Here is a 24,521-nt window from a genome sequence, read left to right as displayed (position 1 = left end):
GGGGGGGGACTGGCTGTCACTCAGTGAGGGGGGGACTGGCTGTCACTCAGTGAGGGGCGGGGGACTGGCTGTCACTCAGTGAGGGGCGGGGGACTGGCTGTCACTCAGTGAGGGGGGGACTGGCTGTCACTCAGTGAGGGGGGGACTGGCTGTCACTCAGTGAGGGGGGGGACTGGCTGTCACTCAGTGAGGGGGGGACTGGCTGTCACTCAGTGAGGGGGGGACTGGCTGTCACTCAGTGAGGGGGGGACTGGCTGTCACTCAGTGAGGGAGGGGTGGCTGTCACTCAGTGAGGGGGGGGACTGGCTGTCACTCAGTGAGGGGGGGGCTGGCTGTCACTCAATGAGGGGGGGGCTGGCTGTCACTCAATGAGGGGGGGGACTGGCTGTCACTCAATGAGGGGGGGGACTGGCTGTCACTCAGTGAGGGGGGGGTGGCTGTCACTCAGTGAGGGGGGGCTGGCTGTCACTCAGTGAGGGGGGGGACTGGCTGTCACTCAGTGAGGGGGGGACTGGCTGTCACTCAGTGAGGGGCGGGGGACTGGCTGTCACTCAGTGAGGGGCGGGGGACTGGCTGTCACTCAGTGAGGGGCGGGGGGCTGGCTGTCACTCAATGAGGGGGGGCTGGCTGTCACTCAGTGAGGGGGGGGGGACTGGCTGTCACTCAGTGAGGGGGGGGGGACTGGCTGTCACTCAGTGAGGGGGGGACTGGCTGTCACTCAGTGAGGGGGGGGCTGGCTGTCACTCAGTGAGGGGGGGACTGGCTGTCACTCAGTGAGGGGGGGCTGGCTGTCACTCAGTGAAGGGGGGGACTGGCTGTCACTCAGTGAGGGGGGGGGGACTGGCTGTCACTCAGTGAAGGGGGGGACTGGCTGTCACTCAGTGAGGGGGGGGACTGGCTGTCACTCAGTGAGGGGGGGGCTGGCTGTCACTCAGTGAGGGGGGGACTGGCTGTCACTCAGTGAGGGGGGGACTGGCTGTCACTCAGTGAAGGGGGGGACTGGCTGTCACTCAGTGAGGGGGGGGGCTGGCTGTCACTCAGTGAAGGGGGGGACTGGCTGTCACTCAGTGAGGGGGGGGCTGGCTGTCACTCAGTGAGGGGGGGGCTGGCTGTCACTCAGTGAAGGGGGGGACTGGCTGTCACTCAGTGAGGGGGGGGCTGGCTGTCACTCAGTGAGGGGGGGGCTGGCTGTCACTCAGTGAGGGGGGGACTGGCTGTCACTCAGTAAGGGGGGGGGTTGGCTGTCACTCAGTGAGGGGGGGGCTGGCTGTCACTCAGTGAGTGTGCACTCACAGTAATTTCCCAGGAGGCTTTGCAATGTGTGGGTCCCAAACCGCTGCAGAGCGAGCCGTGACGTCATCCCCCGGAGCCGCTGGCAGTGACGCAGGTCCGACCTCTGACCCCGCCTGACAGCCAATCAGGAGACACAGACACTGCGCGCGGCCGGGTTCCGTGTGACGCTGTACGTGCTCGCGGCCGGACACTCGGACGGCGGCCTGTTTGGCCCATAAACCTTCCTGCGCGAAGCCGCCGCTCAGTGAGAGAACCGCGAGCCCAATACCGGCCGAGACTGAGAGACTGGGAGCCGCCCGGCATGGAGCCTGTCAGCGGGATCGGGCGGATCACTGAGTGACCCCAATACCTCACTGAGGGGTCTCCTGTACCTCCCCCCCCCCCCCGAGAGGGGCTCTCTGTACCCCTCTCCCCCCCTGAGAGGGGCTCTCTGTACCCCCTGCCCCCCCGAGGGTGGCTCCCTGTACCCCCAGCCCCCCCCCCCCCACTGAGAGGGGCTCCCTGTACCCCCAGCCCCCCCCCCCACTGAGAGGGGCTCCCTGTACCCCCAGCCCCCCCCCCCCCCCCCACTGAGAGGGTCTCCCTGTACCCCCAGCCCCCCCCCCCCCCCTGAGAGGGTCTCCCTGTACCCCCAGCCCCCCCCCCCCACTGAGAGGGTCTCCCTGTACCCCCAGCCCCCCCCCCCCCACTGAGAGGATCTCCCTGTACCCCAAGCCCCCCCCCACTGAGAGGGTCTCCCTGTACCCCCAGCCCCCCCCACTGAGAGGGTCTCCCTGTACCCCCAGCCCCCCCCCCCACTGAGAGGGGCTCCCTGTACCCCCAGCCCCCCCCCACTGAGAGGGGCTCCCTGTACCCCCAGCCCCCCCCCCCCCCACTGAGAGGGGCTCCCTGTACCCCCAGCCCCCCCCCACTGAGAGGGGCTCCCTGTACCCCCAGCCCCCCCCCAAGAGGGTCTCCCTGTACCCCCAGCCCCCCCCCACTGAGAGGGTCTCCCTGTACCCCCCTCCCCCCTGAGAGGGGTTCTCTGTACCCCCAGTCCCCCCTCCCCCCCTAAGAGGGGCTCTCTGTACCCCCAGTCCCCCCTCCCCCCCTAAGAGGGGCTCTCTGTACCCCCAGTCCCCCCTCCCCCCCTGAGAGGGGCTCTCTGTACCCCCAGTCCCCCCTCCCCCCCTGAGAGGGGCTCTCTGTACCCCCAGTCCCCCCTCCCCCCCCTGAGAGGGGCTCTCTGTACCCCCAGTCCCCCCTCCCCCCCCTGAGAGGGGCTCTCTGTACCCCCAGTCCCCCCTCCCCCCCCTGAGAGGGGCTCTCTGTACCCCCAGTCCCCCCTCCCCCCCCTGAGAGGGGCTCTCTGTACCCCCAGCCCCCCCTCCCCCCCTGAGAGGGGCTCTCTGTACCCCCAGCCCCCCCCTGAGAGGGGCTCTCTGTACCCCCAGCCCCCCCACTGAGAGGGGCTCTCTGTACCCCCAGCCCCCCCACTGAGAGGGGCTCCCTGTACCACCAGCCCCCCCCCCCCGCTCTCTGTACCCACAGCCCCCCTCCCCACTGAGAGGGGCTCTGTACCCCCAGCCCCATCCCCCCCCCCCCCCCCCCCGAGAGGGGCTCTCTGTACCCCCAGCCCACCTCTCCCCCCACTGAGAGGGGCTCCCTGTACCCACCTCCCCACCCCCCACTGAGAGGGGTCAGCAGCAGCTGAGTGAGGGACCCCTGTCCCCCCAGATACTCACCTGTGAAAACATCTCACCTGAGAGGTCATCACTGGGCAGGTAAAAGCCCAATCCTGATATCAAGTGTTCGGTCCATGTTATCCAGCCTCTCTCTATATATCTGTCTGTCTATCTATATGTCTGTATGTTCCATTGTCTAATTTGTATTATCTTCTTTGTAATTTCAGTAAGGAATATACTTTAATGTGTATTAATTAGCTAAAAATGGCACCGATGATGGCTCGCTGCTCTATGATCTATTACATTTTTGTTGCCATTGTGGAGTTATGGTTTGGTCTCAAGATCTTTCCTACATCCCCAAAAATAAATAAATCATGAAACGGATGAATGACATGGTTACACCACATCTGCGTTGCGCAATTTAAACAGTTTGATGTGTTAGTAATTGTTTTATTACTGTGTTCCTCTCACTGGTGTCATCAATCTATTCTTACTGTCCGTTCTGCCTGATGAATGGTGCAGAGGGTAAGATGAACACTGGCAGTGCCGATTTGGTGCAGCTAAGAGACACTGTTACGGGAAATGTGTTTGACGTGTTTATAATAACCATGTATACCAAAAGATAATCCACACTAAACAAATGTTTCCATGGATTTGTTACTGCCCATTTAACCCCTTAAGGACACGTGACATGCCATGATTCCGTTTTATTCCAGAAGTTTGGTCCTTAAGGGGTTAAATAAATAAAATATACATTTTTCTTTCTGTTCAGGAGAAAATGAAAACCTTTGCAGAGTCCCACAAGACTGTTTTCGTTGTGGATCACTGTCCGTACATGGCAGAATCATGCCGACAACATGTGGAATTTGACATGCTGACTAAAAATCGCACTCAGGGAATTATTCCTTTAGCTCCAATCTCAAAATCACTATGGACGTGTGCGGTGGAAGCAGCTATGGAATATTGTAGGATCATGTATGATATCTTTCCTTTCAAAAAAGTGGTGAGTCTTTTCTAGTTGTCAACAATCCTAAAGGGCCAGCTTATTCAGGGCACTGTACAATTTCACAGTGCAGAGTTACCCAAGTAAGCCAGGGGTTTAAATAATTGGTTTGAAGTCGGGTGCCTATATATTCTGCATATTGCTGGGAAGTGTTTCCATCCGCTGTCTGATCGCCCATTGAATTCAGATGGCTTGCAGAACATTGCGATATTCCAGCCCTGTACTCTTGTTTCTGTGTAAGTGGATAAATATAGTTTGTTTAAAATGCTGAGGGGTCAGTGGAGCAGAGTACCCCCTGACACTGTAATTTGCAGTTCTAGTCACATCCAGTAATGCATGTTGGGGGTGTTTTTAATGTTCTGGAGAGTTTTGAAGCAGATAATAATTGCAAATTGGCAATACTGGCTCCCAGCGTGCGCCACTATCAGGGAAGTAAAATGATAGAAAACTGGGAAAGTAGTTTAGCAGCTAAATTCAGTATGAGTTATGGAACGTAGATGGAAAATTGGAACAAGCAAGAGAAGGTTGCTGTAGTCAAGGTGGGAAAGAAAGATTGCCTGAATTCAATTGCTAAAGGTGGAAGCTAAAGTTTTAGAGGCAAATAACGGGGATCATTTGATGTTTAAAGTGAGATGCATCACATCTATAAGTTGCCATCAGGCATAGATGCAGGCAGCGTTTGTCAGTTACATTGGTGGCAGTGAGATGAAATGGAGCACCGGAGAGGTTAATGAGAGCGACCAGACAGGAGCTGTAGTTCTGAGGTAAAACTATTTGCTAATGACCAATGTATTAGTCAAGCTGGAGTAAAACCTCCCTACGAATGATTTTATTTTCATAATTCTCTAGGTAAACCTCATTGTCAGCGACTCATGCTCCCGTATATTGAATTCCTGGTCTCAGGAGGACCAGAATGTACAAGAGGTAAGTGCTCTAGCTGAGTTCCTTGTACCCCCTGATCTATTCTGGTGGTGACTTTAAAATGTTCCTTTTGCTTCAATTAATTTCTGCATGTTACTTTTCATGTCACAGTGGTTCTAATTTCTAGTTTCTCCCATTAACTTGGCAGTGAATGGGTTAAATAACTGCCCTTTCGCTCTTTTTCAGCTAATGGAAGCTTTAGCAACAATCGGCCCGCCCAATCCTCGCGCTGACCCTGAGTGTTGTAGTATACTGCACGGACTGGTTGCGGCAGTAGAAACATTATGTAAAATCACAGATTACCAACATGAGTCACGAACCGTGTTAATGGAGAACGCAGATAGAGTGGCGAATAGAGGACGTATAATCTGTCTCACCAACGCAAAAAGGTGCACACTGACTTCCTGCCAAATCATTATTGTGAACTGCTGGTTCACTGCAAATGAGTGAGCCAACAAATGCACAACCTTTCAGGGTTAACGGCAAACAGATACCATGTTATTTACATATAATAATGGAGAGTATTTGTGTCTTTGTGTGAGTGTCTGATGGCGGATAGGGTGTGTGTGTGTGTGTGTGTGTGTGTGCGCCACGGCGGATACGGTGCGAGTGTCTGATGCCGAATACGGTGTAAGTGTACTACGGCAGATACGGTGTGTGTGCACGCGCGCCACGGCGGATATGGTGTGAGTGTCTGATGGCGGATACGGTGTAAGTGTACCACGGCGGTTACAGTGTGAGTGTCTGATGGCGGTTACAGTGTGAGTGTCTGATGGCGGTTACAGTGTGAGTGTCTGATGGCGGTTACAGTGTGAGTGTCTGATGGCGGTTACAGTGTGAGTGTCTGATGGCGGTTACAGTGTGAGTGTCTGATGGCGGTTACGGTGTGAGTGTCTGGTGACGGATACGGTGTGAGTGTCTGGTGACGGATACGGTGTGAGTGTCTGATGGCGGTTACGGTGTGAGTGTCTGTCTGGTGACGGATACGGTGTGAGTGTCTGTCTGGTGACGGATACGGTGTGAGCGTCTGGTGACGGATACGGTGTGAGCGTCTGGTGACGGATACGGTGTGAGCGTCTGGTGACGGATACGGTGTGAGCGTCTGGTGACGGATACGGTGTGAGCGTCTGGTGACGGATACGGTGTGAGCGTCTGGTGGCGGATACGGTGTGAGCGTCTGGTGGCGGATACGGTGTGAGCGTCTGGTGGCGGATACGGTGTGAGCGTCTGGTGGCGGATACGGTGTGAGCGTCTGGTGGCGGATACGGTGTGAGCGTCTGGTGGCGGATACGGTGTGAGCGTCTGGTGGCGGATACGGTGTGAGCGTCTGGCGGCGGATACGGTGTGAGCGTCTGGCGGCGGATACGGTGTGAGCGTCTGGCGGCGGATACGGTGTGAGCGGCGGATACGGTGTGAGCGCCTGGCGGCGGATACGGTGTGAGCGCCTGGCGGCGGATACGGTGTGAGCGCCTGGCGGCGGATACGGTGTGAGCGTGCACCACGGTAGATACGGCTCTGGGTGTGATTGGGGTTGCAGGGCTGTGGTTATTAATGCAGGGTGCATCTTGGGCCTGATCATAAAGAATACACCACTCTCTGTTACAGTGACAGCCATGTTCAGATGCTCGAAGATTGTGTCAATGAAACCATTCATGAACATAACAAGTTGGCAGCCGGCTCTGATCAGTAAGTAATCTGCCGGCAAATGTAGCTTGTGTGTCTGTATCCTTATGTATTATAGGGACACTATCCACCAGAACCTCTACAGCTTAAAGCGTCTGTCACTTCTTAGTATATCATAAAGATATGTCTCTGTCACTTCTTAGTAGATCATAAAGATATGTCTCTGTCACTTCTTAGTAGATCATAAAGATATGTCTCTGTCACTTCTTAGTAGATCATAAAGATATAATCTTTATGAAATAATAATGCTGAAGGAGTTGGAATGTTTAATGAAATTCAAAGTAGAGATTTTGTGTTCTGGACACTCCTGAAATTGCAAAATGCAGGCACTGTCTCGCCCATCACAAGATTTGATCCATGGCGGCACCAGCAGGATTCCTCAATAGACCTTCAGTGTTGTACTGTCATTGTTCCTGGCAGATGAAGTACCAGAAAAAGGGAGGGATTGCTCCAGGTAAGTAAACCGACCTTTCACTGCACCCCATGCCCACCAGACCCTAACCAGAAATGTCACCTTCCAGGGTTTTTGTAACATATGAAAATACCCCTGAAAGTGACAGAGCTCCATTAATGTGGTGAAATGGGACTCTCCCTGCAGTCTCAGTAATGTAAACACTGCGTTTTCTGAGAAAACCTCTAGTGGCTTTCACTCGGACAATCAGTCAATCAGACCGGTACTAGTGGTGCGACATTCTGTGACTGCATACTCTGCCTGATGGCGGATACGTAGAGACGCACCGTGCTAATGCATCCTATAAGGGGATTCCACTCATGTACAGTACCCCCCAATGCTTCCCTATGGGTGAGGTTGAGATACTTGTCTGATGGGGTCAAGAGGAAAACATTTAGTAAATCTTTTTTTAATTACCTTTTCAGGTACGGTAATTCCTAAATTGTTAAAAAAAAATCACTCTAAAGTTAGAAATAAAGGTTTGTATTCCTAATTTTAGGGTTCCGGTAAATGTAACAAGTGGCTCTATATCCATATGTATAATATGTGTTAAATGATAATATATGGATAAATTCAGTGCACGGCCGTGTCCGTATATATACAGGGCTTAAAGTCTTACACCCCTGGGCAGGATTTTAACGGGACTTGCCAACGCTGAAGGTTCCAAATAACTGTACAGGAGGGAATTTCTACTCCCCAATGGCTATTGGACATTTTGAGCCCTGTATATAATATGCGGTTATATGCAGCTCGCAGGCTGTATCATTAGATAATGTTTATAAATGTTACATTTGGTCCCTGTCAATATATTCTATCATTGTACATAATATGTGAACGGATTTAACTTGTTGGCTTTGTAAGTTTAATTAATACAAGGTTAGAGATGGCACATGGGTCGTATACTTTTAGGCTATGTTTTGATTATTTGTGTTGAGTTTCCCTTTATACAAAATGAGAGAGGGCATGCACAAGCAAGGAGTAATGACCGTACCTCCAGGGGTGACCGAACTCCAAAAGTGTTAAACAGTCAGATATAAAACTGGGCACAGGTCCAAAGTTCAGACAGATTCATTGGATTAAAAGCAGCAATCTTTCGGCTCCTAAGGCAGCCTTTATCAGTGTATTTGTGTTAACAATAACGTACAACACAATCTATACTTTTAGTGAGCTTGAAAAAGGCTCTGTTAAGGGCCAGTATGTTGTTACTGTTCATCCAATAATTCTGCCCACACTTTGTACTATTGCCCGGGCTTTTATTTCACCTTAAAGAACATTCATAGGAATCTACTATTTATCTTTACCTTTAGGGACTGTTAGTCCAGTAGTTTTACATTTAACTATGTTAGAAATTCATTCTCTGATTACAGAGAAATTCTGGAAACCAATAGAAATCCTTTGGGGTTAAAAGGAAACGTTTACACCAAATCTTTTAGAGAGGGGCTTGTATGTTTTGTGACTGGTCTTCCTATAATCTTTCTTGAGCAGTGTCTTCATTGTTTGTCTAGTTTAGGAATATTTTGAACAGTAGTTCTTCTTATATATTTTGATTGGTATTAAAATGCCCAGTGTATTATATTGGTAATGTTTCTTTGAATTGCATGGTTTGCTATAAATCCTTTGTCTTCTAATGTTTAATATTTTATGTTCATAATTTTGACCTTTGTGTTTTATTTTTTTTATTATTATTCTATATTTTTTGCCTTTTAAGCGACTTATATGTCCTTCTCTGAATATCTTTTCTGTATGGAGAAAGTGAGCTCAGAAGAACCCACTTTATTTAAAAAATGCTAATATTGGAGGTTTTGTTTGGGTGAAACATTTTGTATGCGCTTACTAGAGTTTTCTTGTAGCCGCTTTTAACAAAGGGGAAATCAGGAAACACAGTTTGCTCCGGTAGAGGTTAATAAACATTTTAAATCTGTTTTATTTTAGTCTCATGCAGATCCAGAAATGTGAGTTGGTTTTAATCCACACTTACCCAGTTGGGGATGACAGCTTGGTTTCTGATCGACCCCGAAAAGAGGTAACGTACCCACAGGTGACTGAAGATATCTTCCAGTCCAAGGGGAACATACAGCTAGAAGTTTAATTTAATTTGTCTCTGTACTGGCCGTATTGTCTGCAGACAGAACCATTTTATATAGAATATATATATATATATATATATTTAATGGCAAATATAATTTTGTGACTTTTTTCTCCTGATGTATTGTCACCTTAGAAACCATTGCACTTTCTGTTAAAATATATATCTTCCAATTTACTCCATTCTATTCTGGAAATTGGTCTTCTAGATGCACTGTATCATGAAAGTGTAACCCTAAAGAGTCATTTTCAGAAAAGTATGGCACTGCACGGGTTAATTAATTTGCATTGTCAGGGTATTTATATCGGCAGACATTTTGTGCTATGATAGAAATACAAAGTGTATATTCTGAAGTCAATCTGAACAGACCAGACTCCATTTTGTTATTTTCAAGTTAACAAAGAGACACGAAATTTCTATCCTTTCTCTAAAACTTTGCCCGAGCTAAAAGGAATGTATAGTATAAACAAACCAAGTGATAAGACTGTCCAAATTGCTAATGGAATAGAATAAATTCTAAACCCAGACATAGGTGACAGAGAAGATTAAATAATTAAATTTTACTTTCTATATCTAACAGATTCCCATTGTATTAAAGGGGTAAATTTTAGTTCACGAACTGTCATATTAGAAATTACAGCAGAATTTGGAGACACATAGTCTGAAGAAAGCCCAAAGAAACTGTTAGATCTGACGAGAAAACGTGAGTTATGGCAACATATAGATAAGCCAAAATGACGTCAAAATAGCCACCAGGAAAAGTTAACTCTTTCCTGGATAGGTATGTTTAGTGGGACGAGACTGCCATCTATAGACCAAATACTAAGTTGCTATTTAAAAAATAATCCCACCTCTAGTGTTCCCATTGGTCTATAGCCAGTGACGAACAGAGAATCTGTCCCTTTAAAAGTTAAGACAAAGGGAAGAGAGGGGCAATCAAAGCATCAAGAGCCAGAAGGGTAATGCAGAGAAAGTCGGGAGCAGGCTAAATAAGAAGCAAGCAGAGTCAGAGCGAGACAGAGAAACCTTCCTTGACAGTTAGCTACCTGAGAACATCTGGTGAAAATATCTATTTAAGTGGTAAATATACTGTCTTCATTTAATTAATTTAAATTAATTAAAAATTTTCTAACAGCATGATATATGACTGGATAAATCACGATCAGATTGCGATATTCAGAAATCTTAGTTATTAAAGAATATATATGGTTATAGCATCCCAATCTGCAGATGGGATTAATATTAATTATATATATTAATGTAATTATCACATGTTAGCATATCGTGATATTTATCCAGCTGTATTGATTTGCTATAAAATAAGATTAAATATCTGTTTAGGCAAATTAATAAAATATCAGCTTATAGAACATATAGATTTCTTCTCATTGGATGGATCTAGGAAATGGCTAATGAACTGGTAAAATGTTATTTTATTTAAAATTACATAAGAATAGATCTTAAATGCCTAGAAGAGGTCTAGCCAGCATTGAAAGGGTTATTTTAACGGTCAGTTTTTACGACCTTATGCTGCATTCTATTCTCTCTGTGAAACTTTCACATTCTTTCTCTGTGAAGAAAGTCGTAAATCCTGTCTTGACGGCTAATGCTGTAGATTCTAAACTACTAACCATTAGGAGATGTTTTTATATTACCATTTGTATTGCATACTCATGTTATACTGAATTTCTATTGATTATTATCACGCATGTTACTTAATTTATTTTTATATTCAAATAATAATATCTATTTTTATAACAAATTGTGAATTTTATTGAAATGGTATACATTTCACTTATAATGATAACGATTGTTGGGATCTGAGGATTAAAAATAGTGGCTAATTCTCAACTGTTTACTATTACTATCCCATAAATATCCCCACAGCATGCTGCTTCCAGCGTACCATGTACATTAGCTCAGCCAATGGCTAACTTTCAGGAGGTTATGGCAACATCTCGATGTATTCACTGTGATTCTTTAACCCCTTAAGGACCAAACTTCTGGAATAAAAGGTAATCATGACATGTCACACATGTCACGTGTCCTTAAGGGGTTAAATAGATTTATTTTTTCCCATGCTAAGGTAATTTACAATAAGCTCTATATGCGTTTATTTCTACAGATCGTCCATAGCCGTGAAAACATGTCACTATATAATCAGAATCAATAGAGCTTCATATTTATTAACGTAAAATCTGCCAAAAAGCATCCTTTTAACTTCCGAACAGAATTTAGCTCATCGGGCAGGAGCGCAGCAACCAACACTGCACCCATTGGCCTTTAGTTTAGTTGTCTGTTTTACACAGACATAAAGGGGCGCTCTAAGTAACTCTTGACACCATCCCTGGGTTTTAATTCAATCAGTTTGGCACAAAATGGCTTTCTCCCTGGCACCCAGTGAATGCTCCCACCTTAACTGAATCAATAATGTGTAATTAGATCTTCCACATTATCAATGTCTGTTACGCCCAGATTGTATTGATCGGCTGAGAGTGTTGTGCTAATTCCCTGCACTAATAGCTAATCAATGACGTCCAGGTAGGATGAAATGGACAATGATAATGCTGGAGTGTAAATTCTACATTATCAGTACGTTCAAGGAGGAAAGGATCTCTGGGTTCCGAGAGGGGTGCTACTAAATTCTTTGACCTAAGCCACATAACCATTACTCTAAGCTGAACAGGTATGTTGCTTAGTATGTCCCTTTAATAATGAACTTTACAATTTCTGCAGTACACATGGAACCTGCTGAGTGTACTGCAGTGTGATGTTTATTTGGAGTAAACGTGAATAGGGTAGTAAAGTGTGAGACCATGACCTAGCTTGTCTAATACTTGTCTCTAGCTCTCGCCTGTATTAACCAGTGAGGTTCACAGTGTCCGAGCTGGACGCCATCTTGCCACAAAACTGAACCATTTAGTGCAACTTCACTTTGACCTTGCATCTACAACCATCACCAACATCCCGATGAAGGTAAGATCTCATTCTCCGAAGACCAATCAATATTTTTTTTTCCTTACAAAAAACTTCTGAATTTCCTTTTTACGTTGTTTTTTCCTCTCCATATCATATTTTTCTGTTTTTCACTAGCCCACACTCAATGTCTGTGATCAGGTTAGTACATTTTGGAAATCACCTCCCTCCAAAACAAAGCAGGACTGTGGAGCAGAATTCCTTGTTGACTAAAATTTGGCTTCTGCCCCCTCCCCTGTCGTCCTGCTGCCCTGTAGTGTGTCTAGATTTTTCTGTTCTCCTGTGTCCTTGTGATGTGTTACATCTCTGTCCACGTGCCCATCTTATGCCCATATATATATATATTATTTTTATGGAGTTGCCTTAACTTCTCCTGGAGATCTAACCTGTGTTCACACAAGTGTGGCTTTGCTTTCATTATGTCCTTTCGAATTACTAACCCGGCACAGACAATAAGCTTTCTAGTGTTTTAAGTTGACACAGGTAAGATTTTTGTGATATCCTCTCCTGTCCTTTTTAATAAAACCATTATGCATCCCCCAAGTCTGAAAGAATAGTGTAGTTTTGTTTCTGGGTATACATGTTTTGTTTTATGGAAGATGCTTGATATCATTTGAAGTCATTTCTAAAAGCTGTGATCTATCAATGGCGCTTCCTGATCTTCACTTTGTAAAATTGCTTTTAGTGGGGAAACGTGGTCAACATTCTTCTTGTGTCTCTGCTTTTTATATTCCCTCTAATTAAGGAAGAACAACATGCCAATACATCAGCAAACTACGACGTGGAGCTTCTCCACCACAAGGACGCACACGTGGAGTTTGCAAAGAGTGGTGAGTGTGTCAGAATGTTCCAGCAGCATTTAATGGTGGAACTGTTGGCCTGCATAGTGCACTTTGTATGCCTTTCACCAGTTGGAACACAAGCCTCGTGTATCAAATATTCAGCAGAGGTTTCTGTTAACATGGCAGCAATGATAATCTTGCCTCAGTTATGAGTTAGGCCTCTCCTAGATCATCATCATCAGATGTATAACCCAATCATTGTCTTTCTTATATTAGTGGCTAATCCTTTTAGTGCCTGATCAATAAGACCTAACACTCTAAGGAGACCCAGCAGAACGCAATACACCTAGTATATATATTTTTTAAAGATATTGACTTTCTGCAGAATTAGTAGAAACAAAGTGTTCTCGTCAAAGAATGATGACATTTCTTTCACATATAATAATCCATTACCATGTCTGGCCATATTGGGGTGCATTATTTTTTTAGGTCTAGATACAAACTATTGCCTTGGATGTAAACCCGTATTTAGAAACTATACCCTCCTCTATGCTTTTACTAATAAATATTTTAGTTATCCAGATTAGCAGAGATATTTTCCGACAGGAAACCTCCTAGCGATGCTTTGTTCCTTTCCTAAGTTTACTGCACAATACAGTGTGGTGTTCCCTCTGCCGCTGGATCAACCGCACTTTGTGGCAGAAAGTGGAATCATGAAGCGCTATGACTTCTTACCCAGAGTAACAAGAAATAGGAAACGTGTGCAAATTGTAAGGCGGCGAGTGCCACATGGCTCCCAGTATGTTACATCTGTTCCATATTTCTATTAGGTGATGGTCATGTCAGTAACAGTCGAGAACCCACACTGAAGGAAACGGTGACCTTGAAATGGTGCACACCAAGGACAAATAGCGTGGGTGAGTAATACTGTTTTGGGCGCAGTGGTTTTATTGATTCCTAGACCTTGGTAAAGCGTTCCTGATGGAATCCCGCAACATCATGTTATGTTCATTTCTTAATATGGGCATTTAGGACTGTGATAGTAGAAAACAAAGTAAACTTGGAGGTGTAATTCCACTAGAGTAAACCCAGTGGAGTCCTATATAAATACACCCTAACCCTGATAAAAACGGGAAGATATATGGCAACCAGGAAAGAGATAATCAAATATAGTGCGACTAGGCGAGAGATGATCAAATATAGTGCGACTAGGCGAGAGATCGAATATAGTGCGACTAGGCGAGAGATCGAATATAGGGCGACTAGGCGAGAGATAATCTAATATAGTGCGACTAGACGAGTGATAATCTAATATAGTGCGACTAGACGAGTGATAATCTAATATAGTGCGACTAGACGAGTGATAATCTAATATAGTGCGACTAGACGAGTGATAATCTAATATAGTGCGACTAGGCGAGTGATAATCTAATATAGTGCGACTAGGCGAGAGAGAATCTAATATAGTGCGACTAGGCGAGAGAGAATCTAATATAGTGCGACTAGGCGAGAGAGAATCTAATATAGTGCGACTAGGCGAGAGAGAATCTAATATAGTGCGACTAGGCGAGAGAGAATCTAATATAGTGCGACTAGGCGAGAGAGAATCTAATATAGTGCGACTAGGCGAGAGAGAATCTAATATAGTGCGACTAGGCGAAAGAGAATCTAATATAGTGCGACTAGGCGAGAGAGAATCTAATATAGTGCGACTAGGCGAGAGAGAATCTAATATAGTGCGACTAGGCGAGAGAGAATCTAATATAGTGCGACTAGGCGAGAGAGAATCTAATATAGTGCGACTAGGCGAGAGAGAATCTAATATAGTGCGACTAGGCGAGAGAGAATCTAATATAGTGCGACTAGGCGAGAGAGAATCTAATATAGTGCGACTAGGCGAGAGAGAATCTAATATAGTGCGACTAGGCGAGAGAGAATCTAATATAGTGCGACTAGGCGAGAGAGAATCTAATATAGTGCGACTAGGCGAGAGAGAATCTAATATAGTGCGACTAGGCGAGAGAGAATCTAATATAGTGCGACTAGGCGAGAGAGAATCTAATATATAGCGCGACTAGGCGAGAGAGAATCTAATATATAGCGCGACTAGGCGAGAGAGAATCTAATATATAGCGCGACTAGGCGAGAGAGAATCTAATATATAGCGCGACTAGGCGAGAGAGAATCTAATATATAGCGCGACTAGGCGAGAGAGAATCTAATATATAGCGCGACTAGGCGAGAGAGAATCTAATATATAGCGCGACTAGGCGAGAGAGAATCTAATATATAGCGCGACTAGGCGAGAGAGAATCTAATATATAGCGCGACTAGGCGAGAGAGAATCTAATATATAGCGCGACTAGGAGAGAGAGAGAATCTAATATATAGCGCGACTAGGCGAGAGAGAATCTAATATATAGCGCGACTAGGAGAGAGAGAGAATCTAATATATAGCTTAACTAGGAGAGAGAGAATCTAATATATAGCGTAACTAGGAGAGAGAGAATCTAATATATAGCGTAACTAGGAGAGAGAGAATCTAATATATAGCGTAACTAGGAGAGAGAGAATCTAATAAAGTGAATTACATATACAAGCAAGGAGTTCCGTTTGTTTTCTGCATGTACGTGTGTTAAAGGGAAATTATAGTGCCAGGAAAACAAAGTTGTTGTTGTGTTGCTTGTTATTATTTTTTTGTTTTGTTTTTTAATATTGTATTGTAATCTTTGTTATAATATACAATTTATTTTTTTAATTCATTTTTTTGAAGAAATCACTTGCTACCTTTCACACTCTCCCTTTCTGACAGCCATCTTTATGCTCCTTTGGTCGTATTGTCATCTATCTGATTCAGTGCTCACTATTTCACAACTGTCTCTTGCTTTTCCATAAGTTAAATGAATGAGATGATCTGTTACAACACAGACTGTAAGTGATTAGAACACTTCTGACAATGTTCTATTAAAGAATCAAGTATATAGATAGAGGTGTAGTGTTTGTGCTCTATGTAGATATACCTGGGTTATGGTTTGGATGTTAATTTTGAGTGATCAATGCTGTTTCTCTATTTCTTCTCTCAGAATTACATTACTGTATAGGAGCCTATCGAATATCCCCCGTAGATGTTAATAGCAGGCCGTCCTCCTGTCTCACCAACTTCCTTTTGAATGGTAATAAATTCAGTTTTTATTTCTTTATTTTTTATTTTAAACTTGTTCGTGTTTTTTTGCTGCTATTGATCCAATCCTTTTTAAAGCTCCACTGTTTAACTGTTCTATGCTGAGCATACAACACGGCCTCATCCGATAGGACCACTACAAGATACAGACTTCGCCTACCCATCTCTTGATATACTTACTGCTAGCAGGCGATGGTCCCTTAGCTCAAGTCGTTTTATAATTTCTAAAAACCCTGCCCCTATTTTCGATGATATCAGCACAATATTTGTCATGTTTTCCTGTGTATTCTTATGATGTATTGGTGTGAGAGATAAAGGATTAACAATATTCATCTTGTATAATTGTATTCTTTATACAAGCTCTCCATCTTACTCAGTACGTTTCTAATTGGTTCCATTACCATTTTCTACTATTTGTCTTCCATCACATGTCACTAATGTTGAAATCACTGTCCGGACCAGCTGATTGTGTGTCCCCTCATATTGCTCTTAGCCCCTGTTTACATTACATAACTCAGTATAAATTTCCCTTTCAATGAAGGGTATTGGATATAGGCATATGTTATTAGATTTAAACATTAGCTGGCCTATTGTACCACGTGGTTTGTTATTTTCATGGTTTTATTTTTCGTTTTCAATTCTTCTCAGGTCGGTCAGTGTTGCTGGAGCAGCCACGGAAGTCTGGATCGAAAGTAATTAGCCACATGTTAAGCAGCCACGGGGGTGAAATTTTCTTACACGTGCTGTGCAGCTCTCGCTCTATATTAGAGGACCCTCCATCAATCAGTGAAGGCTGCGGGGGACGAGTGACTGACTACAGGATTACGGTAAATTGCTGTGCTGTCTGACTGACACATGGCATCATAGTGAGCTCCTCTCTCTCTCTCAGCCGTTTCATGCCCCCTCAGACAATCTGTATTACAATGTGTGTAGTGTGTAATAATTGGAGAGACATAGGCTTGATTCTGTGTATACCCTGCTCTGTGTTTGTTAGGACTTTGGGGAGTTTATGAAGGAAAACAGACTGATGCCGGTATCAGAGTCCCGCTACCAGATGGATGGGACGTTGGACGTTCCTCTGGAAAGAGCCAAAGAACAGCTGGAAAGATACACTCGGTATTGGCCGATGATTATCTCACAGACGACTATCTTCAATATGCAGGCTGTGAGTATTGGCATCCTCCTGTGAGGTTTCTACGCGATGTCTAAAATCTGATGTGGGTTATCTCACATCGCAGGGGATAGTGTTCTGATCAGTACTGCTGCAGAAGCCAGTTATTACCAGACAGTGCTTTGTATGGTTAACAAGCTATAGTCCGGGGGTGTTCAACCCATAGCTCGAAATTGCTTGGACAAAACTTTCCATAATTCTTTGCCACTCGACCCATGTACACACACCTTGATGTAGAATTGCCTGCATATCATACACCACAAATCTCTTAACTGTAGCCAATGACAGAGCTTGATACTCCTGCAGTAAATAGTCTAGACCAGTGGTTCCCAAATGTTTAGATTCAAGGTGCCCTTGATAATTCAGTATTTTTCCAAGGCGTACCTCAAGTCAAAATTTCTAGGTTGTATATCTGTACAGCGCTGCGGCATTTACTGGCGCTATAGTGTAATGTACAGTGTTGGTGTTTGAAGGGGTGCTTGTATACATTTGTGTCTTAATATAGGGGGGTGTTTGTATGTGATGTTTGATTGCAGGGCTGTATCTGATTGTAATGTTCACTTTTAAATGTGGATGTACATTTGTGTGAAGTATTTGTGTTTGTAAATGTTTTTAATAGCTTGCATGCAGGGATGTGTGCTTGTATGTTGTGCTGATGTTTGACTGCTTGGATGTATGCACATACACTACCACATGCATATTTACACAGATATTCATGCTCATCAACACACAGATGCATATAAATACACCGACACATACACACAAATTCATATAGACACCGACACATACACACATATAGATATACATGCACCCTGACACACACAAACATTGATACATGCCCACACCATGACAGATACCCACAGTGACATAAAAACACACAACCTGACACACAGATGCACATACACAGATGTGTGCGTACACACTAGGGATTGAACCGATTATCGGTCTGGCCGCTATTATCGGACGATATTTGGTATTTTCGGCAATATCGGTATCGTCAAATAGAGATACCGATATTGCCAATAATACATACCAGGATCGCCGGGCTCCTAACAAGCCCGGCGGTCCTGGAGGGCCCGCAGTGAGCTCTTACTCACCTTCCCTGCAGCTCCCTTGTGTAAATCTCGCGAGTCCCGCGGCCGTCAGTGTTGTCACGGGCTACCATGGCAACGCTCCGTGCGGCACACAGGCCCCGGGAGTTAGACAGGGGAGCTGCTGGGAAGGTAAGTAAGAGCTTGCACAGTCCATGCCACTGGACCACCAGGGAATGCCATATCCCCCCCTTCCTGGCAAGCAGGGGACGGGGGACTAAAAAAAAAAAAAGGTTAACACACTTTTAACACAGAACACGTACAGGTGAGAAATATTATCAACAGTGGTTGCAAGTGCATTCTCTATAGAGGTATAATGACAGATAATTTCAAAGGATTTTAGACTGGGAGAGGATTTGATGGTGTCCGTGAGGTTTTTCCATATTTGTGGTGCTCTGTAGGAAAATGAGAATCGAACCGCTTTCTTTTTGTATTGAGGTAGACTAAATAAAGTGCTGGTGCTGGCTCTGAGGTTATAGGAGGTGGGAACAGCCGAGGAGAGCATTCTGCTCAGGTAGGGTGGGAGCTTCCCAGAAAAGCTCTTAAACACCAGACTGGAAAGATGAAGGATTCCAGCGACAGCCGGTTTAGCTCTTTTAGCATGTCACAATGGTGGCAATTACATTGCAGTATAGAGAGGGAGAATTAGTTATACAGTGTAGTAGGTTTATAAAGGTGGGCGTGCAGCACAGGTGCATTCACTACATCCCCATAATCAATGACCGGCATTAGCATTTTCTGTACATTCTTTTCCTTTACTGTAGGTCTTAGGCAGGATTTGTTTCTGTACAGGGCACCTAGTTTTAAATAAAGTTCGGTTTTTAAATTTAATTGAGGTTCAATCAATTTCCTGTTGTAGAAATCAGACCCCTGTTTACACCTTATCGGCTTTTATTCTTTTCGTGTGAGGTTTATAAACCATTAGCCGTTGTATTCTGTCTATATACATGTAGATGCTTTTGCATGTCTATATCTATTGTCCATTCCACACAGGTTGTCCCCCTGGCCAACGTTATAGTAAAGGAATCTCTAACCGAAGACGACGTGGTGAACTGCCAGAAAACTATTTATAATTTGGTGGATATGGAGAGAAAAAATGACCCGTTACCCATTTCTACAGCCGGTACCAGAGGCAAAGGCCCCAAAAGGTGGAGAACCCTGACATACACCCCAAAATCTGACCAATATAAATGGGGAGCAAGTAGGGTTTGGGGCAGGAGATGCATTGTCTGCAAGCATGCAATTCTTGCAGTATCTGTTTTTGCCCTAACTAGATGTTTTCTGTTAAGGGTTCTTTGAAAATCCATTTCTAATGCATTTACTGTCCTAGGGATGAGCAATACCGCATAATGTGGAACGAACTGGAGACGCTGGTCCGTGCCCATGTCAGCGCCTCTGAAAAGCACCAGCGGGTGTTAGACTGCCTACTAGCCTGCAGGAGCAAACCTCCCGAGGAAGAGGAACGCAAAAAACGGGGCCGCAAAAGAGAAGACAAAGAGGACAAATCTGAGAAAGTCACCAAGGACCACGACCATGACAAGAAAAGTCAGGAATCTGACAGGTGCGCTCCTCTTACATACTGATTGATGCACAGCTCCAGAACAACCATCACTTCAGGGTTACACTCTATCCCATGTGCAATCATACCAAGCACACTGCCAGGGCACATTGACGGCTCTGCTCAACCATTGCTTGTCTAATTTCTGCACAACTGAATTAATTGATCTAAAACAAGTAGTCACAACCAGAGCATACAATGTAAATTACTGTGACTTCCATCATGCCATGCACACTAACCTCGTGGGGCTGCTGCATGTATGATGCGATGGAAGGAATGCCTAAGCACATGTTTATTTGTATAAGGGTGCGTGTCTGACATGGAGCATTATGGGGCAATCATGTGCTTGACTTACTGTAGAGATTTATACTCCCCTCCATTGCTTAACATTCTGAACACTTCGGGAATTCTGCTGGAGTGTGGGAAGGGGAGACTATCACTGACCTGGAATTCCAGACACAATTTACCACTTTTAATTCAAATATCTGATGTCGCTAGAGTTAATCAAGTCTCAGAATAGTTTACTTTTGTAAGTAATCTATCCAAACATGTTGTTATTTTCTCTAAAGCTTTCAGTAAGACAGAGAATTGTTAGCCCAGAGAGACACCAACTCTTAGAAAAAACTAAAGGGGTAAATGTAAAGTAAAAAAGGAAAATGCCAATGTTTGACATATTGAGCTTTTCTCAAGTCGCAGGTTCGTCCCTATCGATTTCCTAAGATATTGACAGTGCCCACCAATGGAACAAACAGCATTCAGTTTTCTGCAAGTGGACTGGCTATATTTTAGCCCAATAAGATGTGTAAGGTTTTGGTATTGGTGAAATGACCCCCCTTGTAGTCACAGAATTTAACATCTTAGCATTTTTTTCCACTTTGATTCAAGTCTTGCTCTCTGTTCTTTATATCTATATTTACCGAAACGGTTTTACCCAATTACCAAATTCAATGTTTAGGTTGAAATCAATAGAACGAGATAAAGAAGACCTGACCGAGGCAGAAGTAATAAAGGATTCTCCGGATTCCCCTGAACCCCCTAACAAAAAGCCACGCAATTCGGTGGATGATGTGACCCCAGTTGAAAAGTCCAAGGGTAAGGGATGAGTGCATTATTTTTTTTCAAATCTGTTCTATAAACCTCCCCCACTCCCGGGGACCCCATGAGACCCTTTTTTACACAGGTTGATGTAGAAAGAGCAGTTGAGGAAATTTGCAAAAAGTGTAACATTGTGAATGAACATCCAGTGGTTCCTGTTGATTGCTTCATTAATGGAAGTTTAACTATAAAACTTATTTCTGTTTTAATATAATCGTACCCCAACATCCACTTGAATGCTTGTCTATTGTTGTTAAGGGCTGCCAGGTAAAAGTCATGTTCTGTGTTTCTGATGGAGAAAGTGAGCAAATAGAATGTGCAATACACGCTTCACGTGGACTTGTAGCTTTGGTGACCACTAACTCCTATTTCTTGTTGGCCTAGGACCCATGTCTCTGCTGGCGCTGTGGACCACGAGAATCCATGCTGCAAATTCCAGGAAGCATCAAGAGTTTATTGGTCGCCTTAATTCCATCAATAACAAGGCCGAGTTATACCAGCACCTCAAAGAGGAGAACGGGTGAGAGATGTGTTTACATTACCTGCTAGGGACTCCACCGACACTCAATCCAACTCTCAGACCGACACTAGATTTGCTTCCTATTGCACTCTGCATGGAGATGTTGATTGCCATGCGCAGTAGCCCCCTAAATGCTACCCTATAGGGAAATAAATAAAGGCCAGTTAGTGGCTCTAGGTGCTGCATCACAGCAGGGCCAGTCAGATGGGAGATGTCAGTCAGCAGGTGTATGGAAGGGGAATATGATATTTTAGGCAGACCAGTGTGAAGCCCAGAGCTGGGGATGTAAAGAATTTGTCTGTATCTTCTGCAATATTTTTATTTCTTACATATTTAATTTGTTTCGTTTGACAGTTCGGACACAGTGGAGACTGGCAAGGCTGGCAGGCAGTGATCACTCTCACAGTTGTTAGAAGGACCGCCTCGGCTGGACAAGGCATCTAAGACTTGCCTGCAACAAATCCATTCTAAAAAGAGAAAAGATACTTGCTGTCCTCCTTCAGGGCCATCAGTGACCAGAGAATGGCATGGAGATCTCCAATCCAGTTGCTTTTAGTGGGAGCTTTGTACAAAACCTTGGGTTTTTATGAAATCAGTAGTTCAGCTCTTGATTTCTTTTGTAACTTGTTCATAGTGCAGCGGACCTGGTCTCCATTTTAATTCCCCCAAAACATGGCCGTAACGATTGGCTTCATTCATGGTATTTAAGAAGGAATGAAATTCTGGCTTTGTCTCTTCCCTGTGTAATGCTGCTGCTGCTGCTGTACAGCTTTCATTCCAAGTGTTAAGAGAACTTTTAATGATGATAATGAACATCTGTTTTTTCCCTTTAATTCTCTGTAAAATGCCCTTTTTTCACTTTAGGTGCCTGGACTTTCCCTTTAAATAGATGAATTCATTATCAGTAAACCTGTATAGAAAAAGTTTTTTTTAAAAGAATTTTTGTATCTTTGTTCCGATTTCTTTTTCAATTAAATGTACATCTATTGGTGAAAAGATTATAAGAGGCACAAAATGTTCTAAAATAATGTGTTTTAATGCACTGGAAATCTGCACCATGGGTTTGGTTTCTAACAGTGAATCCGTTTATCTGTAATTACACCTTAAATGTTTTATTATATAGTAAATTATTATTTATATAGCGCCATCAGATTCGGTAGCTCTGTATAATGGGATCTGCTCTGTACATGCTATTATTAGGCTCCACATGTGTGTTCAAGTTTTCTGTACAATGTTAAAATACCACACGTTTTCACAATTTCAGAGCAACATCAACACACAGTAAATAAGTGGCCAACCTTAACCCAGTTGTGTGTATTCTAAAGAACATTGCTGCTTGCTGATAAGGCTGATGTTAGGGGAGGGATTTTCTAGTCTGTCTGGGCGATGGTAACATAACTAGAGCGATACTCCCCCTCGTCTATAATCTGAGCTGGAGAGGAAGGGGTTAATATCACTTGGTACCTTCCTGGTTACTCTCTGGGTTTGTTGCCTTGCCATGTTTGTAACTGTTGCAGAAAACGTTTTTTTCTTGAGAGGGGAGAACATTATTTCGATGTGTACTGTAATAGTGTATTTTAATAGTATAAACTGAAGGTAGAGATTTAGTTTCTAACAATGTGAGCAGGTTTCACAAGATGGTGAGAGTAGAGGTTGATCAGAAATGAGCTTTTAGAGTAAGTGATGTGTCTTGACTAAATCCTTTTTAATGACATGACTCTCTGCAGCTCTCCAGACCGAGGTACCTGGGCCGGTCTCTCCTCGGCAATTAATGCTCCTAGTCTTGTGTCAATATTTACAGACAAATAGAGAAAATGGGCCTCAACGTTTTAGTTGGAATTTGGCACAAAGCTGCGGCCTTAACCATAGCAGGTCCCCATAGGAAGCAAAGGCTTTTCACTTGGCAGCTCATTTATAAATTCAAATACAATGAAATATGAATCTCTACACCAGTACAGAGGAAGGAAATTAGGAAACTAACTGGATTCATTTTTAATTATTTTTATTTATTTTTTTGCAATTTAAAGTTATAAATATCACTGCTGTGTAACACAAATACAACAACTTGCTGTAGGAAAAAAGGAAGTAATTGCAGAGTCAGAGTTCGGTTTCACCAACTTAAACCACTGGTATAATAGTAGAACAGCTTTCTGGTGTGAGAAGGGTTAAACGGGGTTAGTCACTAAAGGGAGAGATGAATTCAAAGAGAATTTCAAATTTAAGGTGAAAATTGCTGTACTGGAAAAAAACCAAAAATCCTCTGTCAGCTCTGCTTTCAGTTTGGCTAGACTGGCCTTAAATGTGAATTCTCAATATTGTAAATAATTCTGAAAGAGAAAGGAATACGAGGAGGATGGGGGAAATCGAAACTAAGCGAGAGTAGAAAAGTTGAAGGGTAACTGCATTCGTTTTAATAGTTTTACACCTAATTTACTGACAAACGAAGAAGCGTTGCCTTTAAAAAAAATAAAAAGCAAAACTGCAAAATGTATTCCAAAGCAACCCGCTAAATTGGGGTTATACGGATTAGTGTGGAGAACAAGGATTTGCTCATTTTGGGTTGTATTATTAAAATTTTAAGATTTTAACTCCGTTATTTCTGCTGCTGAGTGAGTTCCTCTTAATCTGGGGAAGCTCTGTAACCACATTTCTCCATAAGGACGATCACTACACTTTATCATCACATCTCACAGTGCGGGATGCAAGCGTAGGCCCCTGCAGGAATATATTTCAACATTAGTTTAGTTTAGCACCCGGTTTCTCCTTTTTTTTTTTTTTGTGCTGGTTCAGTTCTATATCTTATAACCAAGACTAGAGCACATAGTTCCCTTTTTTCTGGTCGCTCCATGTTTAACACATTTTGCAGCTACCTTCTTGTAGCTAATATTCCCAGTTAGTGAATACTCCCCAGTCTAATTATTGCAGGTGTTCCCACGCTGGTACAGTAACATGATGAGTGTGACTAGGTTTCTCACTCCCCGGCACTGAAAGGGTTTGCTTTACGAACATGCTTCCTTTATCATTAACGTCTCATTGTTCCCCAAAC

At 44.1% G+C, this 24,521-nt stretch overlaps 2 protein-coding genes across 3 annotated transcripts in view; one reads left to right on the top strand and one right to left on the bottom strand.

The window, feature by feature from the left end:
• The window catches only part of FGFR1OP2 (FGFR1 oncogene partner 2), a 31,853-nt gene extending 30,453 nt beyond the window's left edge, over positions 1 to 1,400 (bottom strand). Inside the window, exon 1 of the mRNA XM_063446694.1 lies at positions 1,294 to 1,400. The gene's annotated coding sequence lies outside the window, so the exon portion shown is untranslated. The remainder of the gene's footprint in view (positions 1 to 1,293) is intronic.
• A 1,556-nt stretch (positions 1,401 to 2,956) lies between these two features.
• INTS13 (integrator complex subunit 13) lies at positions 2,957 to 22,869 on the top strand. Of its 2 annotated transcripts, XM_063446690.1 has the most exons (18): positions 2,957 to 3,056; positions 3,730 to 3,960; positions 4,810 to 4,884; positions 5,068 to 5,270; positions 6,487 to 6,567; positions 8,948 to 9,038; positions 11,949 to 12,077; positions 12,195 to 12,218; positions 12,823 to 12,907; positions 13,690 to 13,776; positions 15,943 to 16,032; positions 16,689 to 16,867; positions 17,035 to 17,205; positions 19,296 to 19,450; positions 19,633 to 19,863; positions 20,816 to 20,952; positions 21,340 to 21,475; positions 21,830 to 22,869. In XM_063446690.1, the coding sequence occupies exons 2-18, from the start codon at positions 3,736 to 3,738 to the stop codon at positions 21,867 to 21,869; spliced, it is 2,139 nt and encodes a 712-aa protein (XP_063302760.1). In that variant the 5' UTR covers positions 2,957 to 3,056; positions 3,730 to 3,735; the 3' UTR covers positions 21,870 to 22,869. The 2 variants fall into 2 exon arrangements, with proteins under 2 accessions (XP_063302760.1, XP_063302762.1); XM_063446692.1 differs by lacking the exon at positions 12,195 to 12,218 and having other exon boundaries at positions 21,830 to 22,728.
• Positions 22,870 to 24,521: the final 1,652 nt, after the last annotated feature.

This window comes from Pelobates fuscus, chromosome 3 (assembly GCF_036172605.1).
Source record: "Pelobates fuscus isolate aPelFus1 chromosome 3, aPelFus1.pri, whole genome shotgun sequence".
In the NCBI taxonomy this organism is placed as follows: Eukaryota; Metazoa; Chordata; class Amphibia; order Anura; family Pelobatidae; genus Pelobates; species Pelobates fuscus.
Note: the sequence above shows the minus strand (reverse complement) of the source record. Positions and strands in the feature narration are given on the sequence as shown.

What these genes read in the sequence shown, in the direction of transcription:
- INTS13 (XM_063446690.1), top strand. Translation starts at nt 3,736, where the DNA reads ATGAAAACCTTTGCAGAGTCCCACAAGACTGTTTTCGTTGTGGATCAC. An exon ending in TTGGCAGCCGGCTCTGATCA is followed by an intron (nt 6,568 to 8,947) that starts GTAAGTAATCTG and finishes GTTTTATTTTAG; the next exon opens with TCTCATGCAGATCCAGAAAT. An exon ending in CTGATCGACCCCGAAAAGAG is followed by an intron (nt 9,039 to 11,948) that starts GTAACGTACCCA and finishes ACTTGTCTCTAG; the next exon opens with CTCTCGCCTGTATTAACCAG.